Source organism: Erpetoichthys calabaricus, chromosome 8, assembly GCF_900747795.2.
Source record: "Erpetoichthys calabaricus chromosome 8, fErpCal1.3, whole genome shotgun sequence".
Taxonomy (NCBI): Eukaryota; Metazoa; Chordata; class Cladistia; order Polypteriformes; family Polypteridae; genus Erpetoichthys; species Erpetoichthys calabaricus.
The window spans coordinates 61,465,185-61,485,422 of record NC_041401.2 but is presented as its reverse complement, the minus strand read 5'-3'; the positions used below and the strand labels follow the sequence as shown (position 1 = coordinate 61,485,422).

General features: G+C 35.4%; 1 protein-coding gene across 6 annotated transcripts in view; it reads left to right on the top strand.

Moving 5' to 3' along the window:
- synrg (synergin, gamma) overlaps positions 1-20,238 on the top strand; it is a 99,242-nt gene that overhangs the window by 50,478 nt on the left and 28,526 nt on the right. For all 6 annotated transcript variants that reach the window (XM_051931441.1, XM_028806598.2, XM_028806603.2 and 3 more), the window contains one exon: positions 8,687-9,733. In XM_051931441.1, the coding sequence (XP_051787401.1) occupies positions 8,687-9,733 (1,047 nt within the window). The remainder of the gene's footprint in view (positions 1-8,686; positions 9,734-20,238) is intronic.

Sequence of the window (20,238 nt, the reverse complement as noted above, 5' to 3'; positions counted from 1 at the left end):
GTTTTTTAAGGGTTTCTGTGTCTTAGTTGTATTTTTGGAAGATGATATTTTCACTTTATTTTCAGCTCCTGAAAGACATGTGATGGCAATTTGTAAATGTTTAAAGAATGCTAAAATTCATCAGGTTTTGTGCTTTTTAGAATCATTAGATTTCTGGAAATATATTTGAATTTAAAAATTGTAAAGAAATATTCCATGACAGGTCTTTCTGTTTTATGCCTGTATTAAACCACTAAAGCAACATTCTGTAAGTAGTTAAGGCTCCTCACCTCCTGGTCTCTTTGATTTCTGTGACTTCATTGACTACTTTTAAGTTTGGTGTGCTTACCATTACTTCTAGAAGTTCCTTTACCTCATGTTTGCATGGACTGCTGTTCATAACTTATTGCACTTATCAAAAGGGTGACTGTAAGAAATTGAAAAGGAAATATAACATAAAATATGTCTAATTGTACTAGTGTTAAAAAAAATCAGTTTTTGAAGAAAGGTATTTTTGGTTTACGGCTGCATTGATTATTCTGACTAGTCTCTCTATTATAAAAAAAAATCTTGGAAGGAGACAAGATGTGATTTTTTCACTTTCACGTCTCGCAAGATGAGTCTTTGTGCCAAGAGATTTAACCATGCCTGGTAGAACGTCGTAAAGAATTCAAAAACGTTGGCGCGGTACACATGCAGAGCACGTTAGAGATAATGGAAGGACGAAAATTTGAAAGTCTCAAAAAAAGGATAGTTAAGATCGTATTAGCACAAACAAATGGAAATTATTACTCAGTGAAATAACGGAACAGTGAAAAGAGATTGAATATATTGTTTGGATTTAAACTTTAAGTTGGAGACTTGTACATCGTGTAATTCGTGTTGCCATCAGGGAAATAAAAAAGTAGTGTTTCTTCCCAGTGAAGAGGCGTATCCATGAAAATTAATCCCACGAGAGAAATCATTTCTTATTTGTGTGCATGGTATTGTCAGACACATTTCTTGTAGAGAGAAAGAAATGATATTCACTCACGGACAGTTGTATGTTGCATTGTCATGATGTAATTGCAAACACAGAATCAAATTCAATGCGATATTGATGAAAAGGTAAAAGCGAAAAGAGATTGAATATATGGACAGATATGACAGAAGTGTGCCACGTGAGATGCAGATCACGCAAAGAGGAGGTTAAAAAAAAAAAATTTGTTTCCCATTGTATCACCGTTTAAGAGGGGATTTCAGAGGAGTGACCACGTCTCCTTGGGGTGCTTTCAGCCCCCCTCTTCACAACGCAAGTGGCAGAGATGCAAAGTGGCTGGCGTGTAGCTCAGGCCGTTGGGGTTGGGGGAGTTGGTGAGCGAAGACCCCTAGTAAATTATAAATAATAAATGTGTAGACTTTAATCTATTAGGAACTTTTGTTTGATAGTATAGTACCAAAGACTGACAAAAGAACATTATTGAATTAAAAGCATAGAGTCTGTTGAGATATGTCAGAATTGTTATTCCAGTACACTACTGGTCAAAAGCTTTAGAATACCTCAGTTTTTCTAGTGTTTCTTTACATTTAAACGGTTGAAAAGTAATGAATGACCTAAAGTGGTGAAAAGGTAAGCAGTAAACTGCCAGAGCTTTAAATTTAAAATTTAGGTTAGTAAAAACTGACGTTTCACACATTACAAATGGGTGAGATTCAGGGAACAACTAATAGGTTACAACCTACAGATGTTCTGCAGCAATTAAAGTAAATTAAGCCTTGCAATTTAAAGCAAACAATTTGCACTGGTGTTCCAGTGTTTGTTGATTACTTAAAAACCCTCTGTCTATCTTAAAGCAAATCTCAGTTTCTACTGTGAAGAAGAGACCTTGTATAACAGGTTTAACAGGGTGAGTGGTAGTAAGAAAGCCTTTCCTTAAAGGACAAAAAAAGGGCCTTGAAATACCGGCTGTGGACTACTGCAGATTGGAAGAAAGTCTTGTGGACCAATGAATTAAAAATTTGAAATCTTTGGTTCATTGTGCAGGATGTTTATAAGCCATCGAGTTGGTTAAAGAATGGTGCGATGGTCTGGGGTTCTTTTACTGGAGGCAGAGTTAGTGACCTGCATAGAGTAGCAGGCATTCTTATTCAAAAGAGTTAACCACAGTTTGGCTGTTATATAAGCAAAAGGTGGCTGTGAGCTTTTGAACTGACAGGAATATACTTGCAAACATTGACCCAGCATGCAGCTAAATAAACTTTGACAGGTGTGTGTGTTTCTAGTATATGGAAAATATACATTTAAAGTCAGAGGTTTACATACACTTGGGGTGAATTCTTTAAAACCCATTTTATAACACCTCATTTGATTTTATACTAACAAACAATCTTCTTTGTAAGTTTCCTAGCTTTTTAAAGGCACAGCTAAAGTATATGTAACCTTGTGACCCACTGGAATTGTGATATAGTCAATAAAAAGTGAAATTCTCTGTCTGTGAACATTGCTGTAAAAAATACTTTTGCCCTGCACAAAGTAGATGTCTTAAACTATATGCCAAGTTTATACTTTGTTAGTATAAAATCTGTTGAGGGGTTGTAAAGTGGGTTTTCAAGAATTCATCCTAGGTGTATGTAAACTTCTAATTGTATGTGAACACCACTCCAAATTATTGAGTTTGAATCAATCACATCTCAGTGGCTTTAAACGTGGTGCTGCCATATGATGCCATGTTTGCCACAAATCAATATGAGAAATTTTTGCTGTGCTACTTCTGCATTAGTCAACTGTAAGTGCTATTGTTGTATAGTGGAAACTTCTAGAAGTAACAACAGCTCAGTGGTAGATCACACAAACTCATAGAGTGGGACCGCAGAGTGCTGAAGGGCATAGCAAATAAAAATCGCCTCTTCTCTGTTGCATTATTCATGATAAGAGTTCTGAACTGCCTCTGAAAGCAGCATCAGCAGCCTCTTGAAAAGTTGCTGCACACAAACCTTAGCTGGAGTGGTGTAAAGCTTAGTGCCATTGGACTCAGGAGCAATGTGAATGTGTTCTGTAGAGTGAAGAATCATGTTTAACTCTTTGGTAGTCTGATAAACAATTCTGGGTTTGGCGGATGCCAGGGGAACCTTCAAGTCTGCATAATGTATACTGCAAAGTTTGTCAGAGGAGGGATAGTGGTCTGGGGCTGTTTTTCAGGGCCAGGTCACTTGGTTCCAATGAAGGGTACTGTTAATGTTAAAGCAGTCAAACAAAGTGTAGATAATTGTATACTCCCACCTTTGTGGCAACAGTTTAGGGAAGGCCCTTTCCTGTTCAAGTGAATATAGTATAATTTACAGTTATCCTTGTAGAAAACCTGTAGCAAATTGTCAAAGCACAGAGTCATATGAAAGTGGAAGTAGAAATGAAAGCTTTCCTCTACCGAATATCTTTAAAATGAGTTTTTAGATTTTATCACTGATTCAGTGCTGTCAGCCTTATCATTATAAAAATATATACAGGCAGTCCCCGGGTTATGTACGAGATAGGGACTTTAGGTTTGTTCTTAAGTTGAATTTGTATGTAAGTCTGAACAAGTACATTATTTTAATAAATGCTATTGTTGACCAACTGTAACCAAGTGCTCTGCCAATGAATGATGGAGTTTCACCTCTCTCTGACCATTTTAATAGAAAGATAGATAGCTACTTTATTAATTATTATTTCTACTTTATTTTCCATGATGATGGTTTTTCTCTTCTTTACTGTATCACCAGCACTTGCATCAGATTTGTGTTTCAGAGACATTGTTGAAGGGTGAAGACAAAAGGTTAAGATGAGCTCTTCTGCACAGCACTGTACACGCTATCACAGCAGGAAGGCACCCCTCGTCAGCACGTCTGGTGTACTGACGAGAGACGGCTTTCTGCTATGTACGTAATAGTACAAGTAGGCTTGCTATTGAGAATAAATGGGGGCAGCGAGGGGCGGTTCACCACCCGCCCACCACATAGTCACCTCCACTTGCATATAGTATTCTGCCTGCAGCGTCAGCCCACCGAGAGCAAACAGGGTGCAGCCAAAGGCGGGTAGTGAATCGCCCACCACCAACCCCATTCAACAGGCATACACCAAATGCACTACAATGCTGCCCCCCGCTGCCCCATTCACCCTCGGTGGTCTCCGTTCAGCCACAACCAGGTCACTGCTTGCAGCATCACCAGCTGTCCACCGAGAACGAACGGGGCAGCCGTTCGAGGGACGCTGCAAGGCTGTGTGGTGGGCAGGCAGGGAAACGCCCTTCTCTGCCCCATCCTGTCTATGTCCAGTCAGGAGCAGTAGCCGCGGCGGCATGGTGGGCAGGCAGCGAACCGCCCCATCAAGCGTCCGTCCTATACACGAGCGCTTGCCACGCACCCAACTGCCCAATGAGAATGAATGGGGTGCTGTCCCCATAGCCCCATTCATCAGCGGAGCCGCCCGAGGGACACTATACTGTACGAGCAGCGAAACTACCCCCCTCCAGCCACCGCTTGCAGCGTCCCCAGGCCGGTGATGACGGAGCGGCAGTTACCGAGGAGCCTGTGTCGCGTCCCCCAGACAGATGGAGCAGCTGCGGCCTTGTTCGTAAGTCGTATGTCGGATGTCTGTAACTCGGGGACTATCTGTATTGTGGAAGAAAATGTAATACACACAGGCACCCCCCCACTGGAATGCCCCCATTTAAGCAATAAAACACAGGCAGGAGAAAGCATCAATCGTTATTCTTTATCTAAATCTTCGAAGAGGTAACAAGTGTATTACATGTTAGCCACATGCTAGTCACATTGCTACAAAGGGACAAATGTTCTCAGGCTATATTTATACAATCCATTGATTAGGTCACTTTTCTTTAAAAGGAATTCATTACAAATGCAGAAAACTTTTAACATGATTGGTTACACCTAGTTGCTAACAGGACATGGCAGATTTTGATGCCTTAGATGACCACAATTTGATTGATAGTCCTGTTTGTTTAGGATGTACGTGACTTTTTTGAATGCATGTTTTTCATTTTTATTTTTTGGGAGCTGTGTGAACGCTTAAAAAGAAGGAAACAAGAACAATGGCCTATATACAGGTGCTGGTCATAAAATTAGAATATCATGACAAAGTTGATTTATTTCAATAATTCCATTCAAAAAGTGAAACTTGTATATTAGATTCATTCATTACACACAGACTGATGTTTTTCAAATGTTTATTTCTTTTAATGTTGATGATAACTAATGAAAGTCCCAAATTCAGTATCTCAGAAAATTAGAATATTGTGAAAAGGTTCAATATTGAAGACACCTGGTGCCACACTCTAATCAGCTAATTAACTCAGAACACCTGCAAAAACCTTTAAATGGTCTCTCAGTCTAGTTCTGTAGGCCACACAATCATGGGGAAGACTGCTGACTTGACAGTTGTCCAAAAGACGACCATTGACACCTTGCACAAGGAGGGCAAGACGCAAAAGGTCATTGCTGAAGAGGCTGGCTGTTCACAGAGCTCTGTGTCCAAGCACATTAATAGAGAGGCGAAGGGAAGGACAAGATGTGGTAGAAAAAAGTGTACAAGCAATAGGGATAACCGCACCCTGGAGAGGATTGTGAAACAAAACCCATTCAAAAATGTGGGGGAGATTCACAAAGAGTGGACTGCAGCTGGAGTCAGTGCTTCAAGAACCACCACGCACAGACGTATGCAAGACATGGGTTTCAGCTGTCGCATTCCTTGTGTCAAGCCACTCTTGAACAAGAGACAGCGTCAGAAGCGTCTCGCCTGGGCTAAAGACAAAAAGGACTGGACTGCTGCTGAGTGGTCCAAAGTTATGTTCTCTGATAAAAGTAAATTTTGCATTTCCTTTGGAAATCAAGGTCCCAGAGTCTGGAGGAAGAGAGGAGAGGCACAGAATCCACGTTGCGTGAGGTCCAGTGTAAAGTTTCCACAGTCAGTGATGGTTTGGGGTGCCATGTCATCTGCTGGTGTTGGTCCATTGTGTTTTCTGAGGTCCAAGGTCAACGCAGCCGTCTACCAGGAAGTTTTAGAGCACTTCATGCTTCCTGCTGCTGACGAACTTTATGGAGATGCAGATTTCATTTTCCAACAGGACCTGGCACCTGCACACAGTGCCAAAGCTACCAGTACCTGGTTTAAGGACCATGGTATCCCTGTTCTTGATTGGCCAGCAAACTCGGCTGACCTTAACCCCATAGAAAATCTATGGGGTATTGTGAAGAGGAAGATGCAATACGCCAGACCCAACAATTCAGAAGAGCTGAAGGCCACTATCAGAGCAACATGGGCTCTTATAACACCTGAGCAGTGCCACAGACTGATCGACTCTATGCCACGCCGCATTGCTGCAGTAATCCAGGCCAAAGGAGCCCCAACTAAATATTGAGTGCTGTACATGCTCATACTTTTCATGTTCATACCTTTCAGTTGGCCAACATTTCTAAAAATCCTTTTTTTGCATTGGTCTTAATTGATATTCTAATTTTCCGAGATACTGAATTTGGGACTTTCATTAGTTGTCAGTTATAATCATCAACATTAAAAGAAATAAACATTTGAAATACATCAGTCTGTGTGAAATGAATGAATCTAATATACAAGTTTTACTTTTTGAATGGAATTACTGAAATAAATCAACTTTGTCATGATATTCTAATTTTATGACCAGCACCTGTATATATATATATATATATATATATATATATATATATATATATATATATATTATGATCCAGCTTGGCACAAGACAGGAAACAGTATTGTGAGGGAAAAGTTATGCCATAAATATAGCACTTCTCTTAAGGGGTTATGTAAATGACAAGAAATACATTTTATCATAGTGAATAATAAAATAATAGCGTCAGCAGTTAAGTATAAGTATATGAGACTCAGACACATGCCAGGTGCACACATAGAGCAGTATTCAAATTTAACTCTTACAGTATACAATTGGGTTTTCAGTAAATATGCAGCTTGTAAATATTTTTTGGATAAAATAATCAACCAAATTATTTAATAGAACTGAAAAATGTTCTAAAAATTGGGATGTCTAATTAGGATGCCAAACCAAAGGTAAAAATCATGCCACAATCAGAACAGCGTCCAATCATTTCTCCTAAAGTAAGTGTTTTAAAAAAGAAAGAATATATTATGAAATATAACGGTGCAAATTTGTTGAATACCAGTCATTAACAAGACACAAAGTTTTAATTGCTATAATAACTGCTTTCAACCAGGTAGTGTTAAAGTTTCGTCCAATGATGATATTTCTGACTTTTTTGTTTTTTTAATTTATTTTTATTTTGTACTGAAACATTACAAGAAGGAATAACAACAGCAGCTTTCTAAGTCTTCTTTTCTGTTGACTATTGGCTATGGGATAAACTGCATTACTTATTTTATTTTTGTTTTAATTTTTGTTTAGTTGTGGATATTCTTTGATAAGTGTGTTGCAGAAGCATTTATAAATACTTTGTCCTGGTAATCTTTCAGTCTGTTGATGTTATTGTAATTAGAAGGAAGTTAAATAAATGACCATATTACTTTTTTGATTAAAATTTAGGATTAGGATAATGCAATATGAATTTATGAAATAATGGTAAATTGTAATAGTAAAATGTTACTTCAGTGTTTAGTGAAAGTGAAAAGTAATATTTCACTGGGTAAATGCAATGGCTTAGTTTCAACCAAAATATCACTGTCATCCTCAGTGGCCTTGTAAAGTCCTTTAAATACTGTAGAGAATTAAGGATTAAAGAACCTTTTTAAGAACACTGGGTTCAAAATAGGAGTTGCCCAGCTAGAAATGCAGTAATTGCTATGGCAGTAAATGTAATAAAATGAATACCCACGTACATTATACATAATGACAGTTACAGAAATTAAAAGGCATGTACTGTATATTCAAATACAGTACGTAATTTAGAATCATTGAAATGATAGAAATGTATATATCATTGTGTATTTGAACCTGATCTTCAATCTATATGGCGTTTTAAGTCCATATTGTTCACCCTTGTATCTTTGCTATGAGAGCAAAATGTGTGGCACTGGTCTTAATTCAAAGACTACTGTCCTTTTGCGTGATATTTGCTTTTGCTTTGGATTTTTTTGGAACACATGTCAATGCTGTATTAAAATGACACATTTTTATTTGATTCCTTGAAGGAAAACAAAAGGAAATATACTTAAGACTGCATTGTCATATCAAGTCCAAAGTACAAAATAAGAATTATTTCTCACAAAGCATTGACTGTTGTATGTTTTCACGTTAGATAAAAGTATCTGCTGTGTACATTAACAATAATAATGTTGTGTGAAAACATTTGTTAGTCTTTTTTTTAATCTTTTCATAAAGCTATTAGGATTTATTTATAATTTTATGTTTAAGAGTGATTAAATTGATAAAGGACTGCACTTATATTCATAAGTGTGCACACTGTTCATCAGTGCCCCCAGATGTCAGTAAATACTGCTGGACAGTGTGGAGCTTAGTATAATGTCCTGTCATTTTGACTGTGTTCATGACCTCTCAGCATACATTCAAAATAAAGAACTCGCATTGTGAGATAATGGATAAAACAAAATTAACTCGACTACTGAATTAAATCCTAATATATTACGCCTCTTGCTGCACTCATTCAGCTGTTAAAATAAGGTACTCGATTGCCTATTTTTAAACATGTATTTTCTTTTTTGTAGCTGAAGGATTTGCAGACTTCAAGTCCTCAAGCACTGATGATGGCTTCACAGACTTCAAAACAGCCGACAGCATCTCCCCTCTAGAGCCTTCAGAATCAGCCAAGACTTTCCCAAAAAATTTCCCCTCTCCGTTTCTTCACAACCAGCCTATACAGCAACAATTGCCACCCAGTAAAACTATTCCTCAACCCAAACAGCCCTTAAATATGACAGACCTTGATCTCTTTTCTGGTTTGGGGTCATCATCATCAATGTCACAGTCATCTTCTGCTGTTGCCGCCACTGTCACAGCTAGTTCTGTTGGTAAAGTATCCGTAACAGAGGCTAAACCTATTACCTTCCCAGCTCCTTCAGTGCCCACTTTAATGGCAGGAACCAGCAACAAAAAAATCCACAGTGGTGTGGATGACTTTGATGATTTCACATTGTTTGGCACCTCATCTGTGGTCGCTGCTTCAAGCAGTGAGGATGCTCAGGATGACTTTGCAGACTTTATGGCATTTGGAGGGGCCCCCTCTTCAAGTGGTCTTGATGAAAAATCATTAGAAGAGAAGTCAAATGTGAGTACTTCATCTATAGCTCTGGGAGAAGTACCCCAGCAGTGGCAGCAACAGCAGTCTGAACAGTTGTTGAACAAGTATGATGTATTCAAACAGTTTTCCTTAGAAGCACCCTCTTCCTTAAGCTTTGATGACCCTAAGGATGGAGGTGTTACTGTTTCAGGAGTATCACTATTAAAGGGTGATATTGATGACTTTGCAGACTTCCAGTCCACTTCCAAATTGTCAACTGCCTTATCTGGCTCAGATAGGAGTTTGGTGGACAAGGTGGCATCCTTCAAGCAGACCAAGGAGGACTCTGCCTCTGTCAAATCACTGGATCTGCCTTCTATTGGGGGTAGCAGTGTGGGAAAGGAAGATTCGGAAGATGCTTTGTCTGTCCAGCTGGACATGAAGCTCTCAGATGTTGGTGGAGATCTCAAACATGTCATGTCAGACAGCTCACTGGATCTGCCAGCAGTCAGTGGTCATCAACCTCCAGCAGCAGGTGAGGAACTTGTGCGCTTGCTTTGGTGAAAGCAAATGCTATCACAACATTAAAGTAATGGATATTTTAGTATTTTGAGAACATTTCACACTCTTGTGTTTTTCTGCTTTCAGTATTACATTTAACTGTCAATTGACATTGTTTAGTTTGTCTCCATGCTGATGTGGTAAGAAATATAGTGTTCCTCTGTTCAGATCCTTCTGCTGATAAAAATAAAAGTGCTCCTTCTGTAGCTGCCAGATTATAGCATAACATTCCCAAACCTATTTAGACCATTTCATTGTACCTCATTTGAGTTTAACCTATCATGGCAGCACCAGGCATAAAGTAGGACTGTCTTATATTTGACAGCTAACCTAACACAGAAAATGTTTAGGGACGTGGAAAGGAAACTGGAGTATCTATTGAAAAACTTCATGTAGACATAGGGAAAGCATGTAGACTCCACATAGATAATAACAAGGAGTTTGACTCAAACCCATGTCACTGAATACTCGATTTGGGGGTAATGTCCAACATTTGAAATCAAAATAAAGCTTGGCATTTGGTAACTAATATTTCATTACATTAGAAATATACATTTATTACTGTAATACAGATAATTATAACTGCAATATTAAAAAAAGGGTTGTAAACATTTTAGATGTGAGGAATTATGATCCAATACAAACTGAATACATCTGTTAAACATCTGATCAATCAGTTTTCTTCTCCAAAGGAGATGTGTGATGGAAACAAGTTGTGCCAAACAGAACAGACTTCTTTCTGCTTAACAAACAGTTCTTTCTACCGCTTGGAAATCTCCATACCTCAGTTCAGCTGAAAAAATGTTAATCCTTTATTGTCTTCTTCATCTGTCCTATATTCTACTTCTGATTATTTTTGTCTTGTAAAACTCTTGTGGCAGCCACCTGATTATGACTAATGCTCCTCAAATGCTTCATTCTTATAAGAAAAACCCTGACAAACCTGTGAAAACATTAAATTCTCTTGAGGATTTAGTTGCCCATACTATAAGTGAAGATATTGACATTCATAGTTAGCCAAACTCTTTGCATAAAAACTCTTCTCCTTCATCACCAGCAATGTAATTTTTAATACTGGCTAATTTTCACACTTGCTTGAAAATAGGATCCAATTGTAAGTAACCCATAAACCATAAGAAACTCATACTTTTCTCTGTTGATTAAAAGAAGAAGTTTAGTTTTTTCCCTTGGGGAAAATTAGCATTTTTCAAATTTGTTCAAATCTGTGATTTAAGAATGTGAAATTCCTTCTTTAAATCTCTTTACATATGTAGACTTGCAACAAAAACCCTTGATTAAAAACTTGTAAATCTACAATATCTGACATTTAAAAATTGCAAACAATTTTATACTGAACTTTGAGAGAGCACATTGCATAATGATATTTTGATGCTCAATTCATTGTCTGTGACCTTCTCCCTGTTTTCTTTAACTCATTTGTACTTGCAATAGCAGTAACCGCACTTAACCTTTTAGACAAGTCCCATATAATTAAACTTGTTTCTTCTTCTGTCATCAGTCAAAACAAGAATGATGTCCATTGAGATTATATGTGAAACGTAGAAGGTTATGGAGTTACTCAAGCTAAAGATATTCAGGAAAAATATGAGCTGGACTTTCTGTTTAGGAGCTGCTTGTGTAAATCTCTTTTCTCCTCCCTACATTTGGTACATTGATTTTATTTGGTCTTTTGTTCTAGCTCATCGTTGATTTTGACATTGGATATGTCTAGGTCTTACTATCTTTTAATTCCCTAAATTTTTTCTAATCCTTGGCAATCCTTTAAATGTTTTTACTACAGTACATAAAACTAAGGGGTTTTGTAATTTTACATGCAGTAAAATCCTTGTTTGTGAGGTCTAAGTCTATTCGCAGGCCTCAAGACCTAAAAGTCAAAGAAGACTATCTGTCTACCTGTTTCCTAAACCTTCTTTCATACATGAAGGCGTTACAGGAAGCCTTTGGCAGTGAGCACCAGCCTTGGACTGAATGCCAGTCCATCACAGGGCAAACATAACACACGGCCACTCCACATTCACATATTATTAAAGGGCAATTTAGAGGAACTGGTTGGCCTAGTAGCATATCTTTTAACTGTAAAAAGAAACTACTGTCACACTTTATTTAAAAGACACACTAAATTCTATATGAAAGCTCTTATTTTACCATATACCCTTATATTAACAATGAGGTTCTGTCTCATTTGAAAGTCAGTAAAATTAAAACAATGTTTACAGAAATATGTGCCTTACACATGCTCAGATTGTTTTATGTATGCTGAGGAGAGGGGCAGTACCAGAAAGGTTGTTGTGTTGTGCTGTACAGCATTAAAATTGATACAGTATGTTCAGTTAGTTATATAACACACATGAGAAGAGGAATAAGAAGAGTGAAGGAAATAAAATAACAAGTATTCTGGATAATTGAGTTGTTGTCAGCCTTAAAAAAAAGCCTGAAAGCCTATAAAGAGAAAAGGGGTATAGGAAACAAGTGTTTGAGCAACATTTTATTAGAAAATATGGGTAGAAATTGACAAACATGAAAAAAGGGTTGTTTGTTAGTTAGTGTGATATTTCTTAATGATAAAAGTGAAAATTAGGCTGCATAAATAAATTTGGGTATGTAATGTTCTACCAAAACTAGTTCCCATATGCAGTATAAAAATACAGCAGTACAAAAAGAAAAATAAAAACACCTGCCTAATGGTTTTCTTAACAGCTATTGCATATTCATTAATATGTACTGTCTAGGTATATACTCTTTTACACTGAAATGTTGCATATTCTCCTCCTCCTTCTTCTTCTTTAAATTGGTTTAATATTTAGCTTTCTCTCTAAAACTTGCCTAGCAGTGTTATATTAATTAAAATAAACAGAATTTCCTAAGCATTCATTTTAGCCACCCAATTTAAAAATACATTGTCTTCAGGCAGTCCTTTTAAGTAAAGTGTCTTTTTTGAATATGGAGTGTAGTTTTTTGTTTTGAGAAAATAATGTTTGTGGTTATGTTGCTGGTATAGTTGAAGCACTTTTATTGGATATACAAAGCTCAGTTGGAGGGGCTAAAGTAGACTGAACTATTACAGTGTTCTAGCTGCAATTATGGTGTTAAATTAGTAATAACAATATACTCAAAGGTGTTGTAGATACTAGATTCTCAGTATTTTTGGCCATAATGCACACCATAGCCTCAGTAAAAGAGTGTCTGCTGCTTATAAAATTATAATTAACAGTATGTTGAAGGGTGTTTCAGGTACAAGATTTAGTACTTAGCGTTTACTTTTTTAAGAGTCTTTTTTAATTAACTTTACTGTGACTCTGCATTTTGAAACATATACAGCATTCTGAATCTCAGTCTGTGACCTTGTCCATGCTAAATTTGAAAACGCATCTCTTTTTGATTGATTGATTAATGTATTTGTTTATTTATTTTAGCCTTCCATCTAAGCTGAAAGTGTTTTAAAACACCAAAAGCAAGGTATTTTGTAAGCACCCTCCAAAGTATGGAAATTCGAAAATGTCAGTTCTCACATTGTAGGTGAGGACAGTGTATTCTGATCATGCATGCCTGTCATGTAATCAGGCACTGACCACAGTTTGCTACTGTGATCTCATCTTTAGTCTTTTCCTTAGGTCTCTGAATTAGCTGTTTGGTACTCTGAATATTCACAGTATTTATATTGATAGGAACTGCAGTTTTTTTTTTCCTAGGCTTTGACGACTTTATATTAATTTATAGTTTTTAAAAGTAGTTGTACTTCTTCATCTGTCAACACAAAGTATTTGTTTTTCCTTGTTCTTTTGGAATTTTGATTTATTTCAGGCTTGCTCCATAAATGCACAGTCCCCCCCCGAGCATGCCCAGTAAGAACATTTTTTTTTCTTTCAACCATTTCAGAGTGGATAATATACTTTTAGAATAGTGCTAGTGTGGACAGAAAATCTTTAAAATGAAAATTTTTTCAAATTCATTTGTGTTAGTGTGATGTATTCCTGTGTTACTACAGATTAAGCAGTAATACTGGGTCTTGTTTTGTTCATGTTGAATTACACATAGAACATTTCAAAGTACAAGAAAACTAAAACAAAAATCTTGGAAGTGTGCAAGAAACATACACCTGGGACCATTCAGGCTGAAGAAGTATGAGTGATTTATTTTCCACTAGAAAAAAAGTTATACCGATAATTTGCATGATGGTAAATCCTTTGTATTAGACTTCCATTACATTTGTGAATTGTTTACATCCTAAAGCATAATAATTCAGTTTTAGTGAAAAAATGTATGATGAAAATTGTGCAATTTTTGTTGTTTGATTCCACATATAATATGTTTATATAGTTTATTTAACGCATAATATTTTTATATCTTGCTTGTCACCTCTATTTTTTGTAATATCTTACTGAAATAATGGCACACAATACATATCCGCCATCTCGTACATGTTTATACAGTAATTACATAGTTGACCATTGCTTATCTATCCATCTGTTAATCTTAAAATGTCAAATATGAAAAAATCATAGTACCTTCAATATGGCACATCGTGTCAGCACACTTCCTAATGCATACCAGAATGTAATTTAAAGTTCATAGTTGGCTAATGCCTGCTGTTCAGCCTCAGAATAATGATCACCCTTCCTGAAGGGAGTAATCTTTGGAAGGGTTTAATTTTATTTTTTAATCCGTTATTAACTGGTTTAAAAAGTATTTAATTTATGGTTTGATTATTTAAAAGAACTTTTGCACTTTTACTGTTTTATTGAAATATTATTGATGTCTTTCATAATCCATGCCTACCAAGAAAAGATGCGGCAAAATCCGTTCTTCCATTTGGTGGAAACACATTATACAAAATTAAATGGTTTTACATTTATTTACTGACTCTACCAAGGCGATGTCAGTTTTTCCCCCACAGTGAGAAATTTTGATCCTGTTTCTATATAGCTTCCTGATGACTAGGATTACCTTCTCTGATAGCTTAGAATTTAAATGCAATTTGTAATTGTTTCTAACAAAGCTTTAAGTAACACACATAGATACAATGAAGGAGTTTACTGAAGGGCCTTCATTCTAATAGTGCCAGCCCAAAATCTTTTACAATAAGTTTAACTACAGTGAAAAGCTGCCTTAAAATTTAAATAATTTTATCAGGATGTATTATTGACGATTAACAAGCTTTAATTGTTTACTTGTTTAATTAGTTAATTTAATTTAAAAGAAATAGTCTTTCACTTGCCTAATCAGTATTTTTACTTCAGCACTTCATGAGGTACATTACTCCATTGGCTGGAGCACATGTCATTATCTAAGGCTTGATAATGAAAAAAGACATAGAATTAAGTGTTTGAAATAAGTAGTTCATCCGCTGTGTCCAAGCAGTGAAACTGCCTCTGCTGCATTTACATGCAACTACTAACAAAAAGTATTCAGTCTATTCTATAAAACTGCAAAGAATTTCATATACTGTACAATAGACTGCTACATTTCAAACAACAGAATTAATAAGAATTGCTAGATTAAAAAAATATAAGGCCTTTCAGAAACAGCACCCTAAAATGCCATAAAATAAAAACAGACAGAAAAGTCTTTATTTTTCATAATAATAACAAGTTATAATTTGAAAAGGAATTTACATATTCCAGCATTTTTTTTTCTCAAAATACTACCCCAAGTTGTCTTTGTCAGTATTCACGTTCTTACAGACATTTAAGAAGCACAATGTAACTTTTAACATATTACAGGATCACAGCACCATCACCACCACCTACTTAAAAATACAAACACCATTGCTGGAAAGAGCAGTGCATTATAGCAATATAGCATCTGAAATCCGTCCTTGGTTGCCATATGAAATACTCTTTCATGCTTTTGTCTGAACCCATTTCTTTTGTGTTATTTTATGGCAGTTCCTTGTATTATAGCATGTAACTTTGCTCCTTTCACTCATTAGTATCTATGTACAAATCTGTTTTAGCAAATAATATGGACTGTTTTTTCTATTTTAATAATAAGATACCACAATGAAGTAAAAATGTCCTGTTAAACAGCGACCATTTTTTACATATACATTAATGATTTACAACATTCTCTTAGTAATCTCATGACTTTTCAGTGAATAAAACCAAAATTCAAGCTGAATTGCTGAAAAACATTTAAAATACTGTTCATGCATATATAGAGATTTTTTTCTCAAATTTTAATGTCAGTGCTAAATTGTGTCTCAGAGTTTAATTTCTAGTGTCAAATTTGGTGGAATTGTCAGAATGGTGGCACAGTAGTCACTGTGGCCTTACAGCTGAGCAGTCTGAGCTTAATTTTTCCTCCAGTTGATGTCAATGTCATATTTGCTCATTCATTGTATGCCCAAGGTTCAGCTTTCTCCCTCAACAATGTACAGGTGTGTTTAAATGTACTTAGAAATGAATGATCAAGGATGTCGGCTTGAACTTACTTAACAGTGGATTGTTATGCCATCCAAACCTGATAATTTGTTCATTCCTTACTCAATTTTAAAAATGCAAAATGATTAATTAAGTAAATGATTAATGTAGTTCCTGAGGTAGTAATAACAAAAGGACAACCTTTACTGTGAATACATAATTTCCCAAAACTTTCTTTTCATGACTGACCTATTTATATTCTGCACACCAAAGTCTTATCAGAATTAAATTATGCCTTTATTCCTTCATGGATTAGCATCTCAAGAAGCATAGAATAATTTGTGACACACCTTGGTCACTTGTTCTAAGCGTATGGAAGTTCTATTACAAAGAAAAGAACATTTGTAGCAATCTGTGCCATCTTTTGAAGAATCGGTATTCATAGTTTTAGGTTAATGGTGTTTAAAAGTGATTAATGTAGAACACTAATTTTTGTCATATTTAATAAGCAGGATGTTTTATAATTTTGTTTTTTTTTTATTAATCTGTTTTGTTAAGCTTCACATTGTTTTTTTTTTAATTGTTCTTATCTTATTTCAGTTTTAATGACCTCTCAATCATCTCCAAACATTCTATAAGATTTGCTTGTTATAGTTTTAAAATCAATGTCATTGTGTGATCTACTGTCATTTTTGGTCAGTAGATGTGAAATTGACAAGATACAGCCTAATAATAGCAAAAGGGGTACTATTTCTTTAAATCTTTATTTCAGATTTCTTTAAAACTTTGCTGAAATTATCTGTATTCAGAATGCTTGAAAATAAAATGCTGTTCTTTCTGCTTTTGTGAGTTTAACCCTTTGATTGCTTAACAGATATTGGCATGTCCATTTCAGACATCAAATCCTTCCATTAAAATCCGTTAGTGTTTAGATTTTGTTTACAAAACTCCACATATTAAATTATTACAACAATTCCTAAACAGGTCTACAAGTAAATGATAAATAGGGCATTGTGAATGCTTTCATGCAGTGCCAAAATAAACTAATAAATAGCATTTATGAAATATTACTGGAATGAATTCTAAAAAGAAGTCAGAAATAATCAGAAACAAGCATCAGTAGAAATGCTGCAGAATCCAGAATTACTGTGTCAATACTAAATTATCCTTAACAATCTGATCACGTAGCACATTATCCTTAAAGCATTAGCTTGATTTTTGTTTTAATTGCTGTTTGTAACTGGTATGGTAAAAAAGAATGTAAATAAATATTTATTTATATTATTAGAAGATTTTAACATTGCCGTATTAAGCTCTCAGAGGGTTAAAAAAGCACCCAAGCTGCAAAATGTAATTGAAATTCTTACAGGCTCTCTTGGCTTTAAGTCATGTTCTGTATGGTTTTAGAATCTTAACACCCAACTGTTGCTTTTCCAATACTGCAACTGTATGTCTTCTTATAGTACTGATTTACTCTTCTCTGTGAATGTGCCTTCTTAAATCTGCTGTGGGTCTCCTTTTTTCTGCATGCCCTTATGTACTCTAAAAATGAGAAAAGACAACTGGTAATCATTTCTTTCTTGTGACAATGCTCACAGTATTTTGTGATCTTTCTCTTTCCACTCTTGTTGTAATAAATATTTAACTTGGCATAGCTGACACGCCTAATGTTGTGTTGATTTCTCTCTGATTTTTTGACTCTTAAAAATAAACAAAAGAAATGCACCACAAGAATGCATCTTTGCTTTGCAAATATTTCTGGGGGGAATGCATTTTCCTTTTGCATTTGTTTGTGCTCCTTGTCAATTTCACAGTATATCAAGTGCAAATCAGCTGCACTCCAAATTCAAGAAATCTCCACCTTACACCTTGGGAAGCTGTTTGGGGTTTGTCTGTTTCTTTTATTACTTTATACTTAAATCCATTGTTGTGTAGTGCCCCTTTCCTGTGGATCCTTCTGCATTTTTAAACTTCAGTGCTGTAAATGTTTGAGGCAAAAGCATTTAAAGTTTTCACAGAATGCACAATATGGCTACGTTAAAAAAAAAAAAATCTTGATGCTGAGAAATTAAGATACTTTTAAAAATCAGATGACCTCCAGTAATGTTTGTACCAGTCCATTATTAATTCAGGGTTTTGTTTAATTATTATTAGTGTATTGCTAATAGTGCAACAGTTATTGCAGGAAGTGCCATGCAGTGGAAAAGTGACTTGATATAATAAAAAAAACATTCCTTTGGTTAATGCTACCACCACCACCATCTTCCGTCACTTGATAATTCAACATTTCCTGTTAGGCTTTTTGTTTGTTTTGGTTTTTTTTTCCTTGCCCACTTAATTGCAGGGTTTCCAATAACCATTTATTTATATCTATTTCTTAATCTGTGATTATGGGCGAGCGAATCTTGTTTTAACACATTCCAAGAATAGATTTCTACTATAATTTTCAACCTGCAGAGTAATTTATTGAAAACTGCTGTTCTGTTATTCAAAGTTGTTTTGTTTACATGACTGGTATTGTTCATTGTTTTTGAACCAGATATTTTAAAAGCCATAACACAGAAAGTCTTAGAATTTTTCCCAATATGGTTTGGAAAAAAAATAACAGAAAAAAAGAGCTTACTATTTTTCTCTGACTAGTTAATTTTGCGCCCTTTTCTGTAAGTCATTGGAGATTTTCAAAGTGCACCAATTACCATCCCTCACCATTAATCTCAATAGAAATTAAATATGAGTAGATCAGTAAATGCAGTTCATCTAGTGTTATTAAACACACATACATTTATTAGTCAAGCATGAACTAGAACATGTTATGTTGAAATTTAAACAGATGAATAAGTAATATGTGCCAATATATACAGAATGGTTTTAAGTTTAAGGTCAGTTATATTCTGCCGTTGATCAATCTGCAGGCAAGTGATGACAACTTCATTTGGTATGAAGAAATCTGAAAACAGGTCTATTATACGCAAAAATGTACCTGTTCCAAGCTAGATCAAACACCACCACAGAAATAAAGAGAATAAAAGGTAAAAGACTTAGTAACAGTAAAGGAAAAATCATAATTTAAAAGCTGTTTAAGAAAGTAATATCAAACATCCTCAATAGTAACTCTAACAAGAGAATGTTGAACTAACATGAAGTGTCTTCAACCTTGGTTTTAAAGATGAAAGTGGTGGGGCTTCTTAAATTTTGGTAGGTAGGTCATGTCAGAGTTTAGCTGTCATACCAATAAGAGCTCTGCCTTAAAGACAAGAGTTCTAAGATCATACATATGGTTATGATCCTTGACGCTGTGTTTTAAGTAATCTTTAGAGTAGTAAGGGAATGTCTCAATAAGCCAGACCTTGAGCCATTAAAATAGTACATTCTATTTGAAAACTTAAGAAACAGCCTTCATTTTGGAGCAGTTCAAATCATTGACAGTCATTGTATACTAACAATGAAGTATCTTTAATAACTCCTTAACTAAATGTTGCTTTGACAAAAGATAAGCCATGGCACACTATACTATAATGTGTAAGAATGCATATAAATTTGTAAGTTAGATTCTACTGGAATTTAATTATCTTGTCGTAAAGTCTAGCAAGCATCACTGGCAATTCAAAAGAACAGTTGTAAGCAAAGCAGGTGTTTTTGTGTATAAAGCTGGAAGACACCATTGTAATTAACTGCGTTTACATTTTTTTTTTTTTACCTACCACTATACTGTAAAATTAATCACCTACTTAACAGAAGTGCTAATAATTCATTTCTGCAACAAGAAATTTTAAAAAAGATGGCAGAGTATGTTGGCAGGGAACAAAACAGTATGTCTACATCAATGTTTACTTTAAAACATAAAAAAGTTTAGTTAAAAATATAGTGCATTAGTAATAATTATTAAACAAAGTTTGAAATTGGCCCTGAATTTGATTTCATTGAAGTGATTGCCACCCTCCAGTGCTGCTATATTTTTGTGCATGCTTTTCTGGTTAGGCATTCTGTAATAACAGGCTGTCACTTGAAGAAAAAAGTTTGTGTTTAATGCCGCAGTTGTTTCAGCAGACACTTGTCCTTACCCCACAGTTGTTTTTGTTTTTGTGCATAATTGCTGATG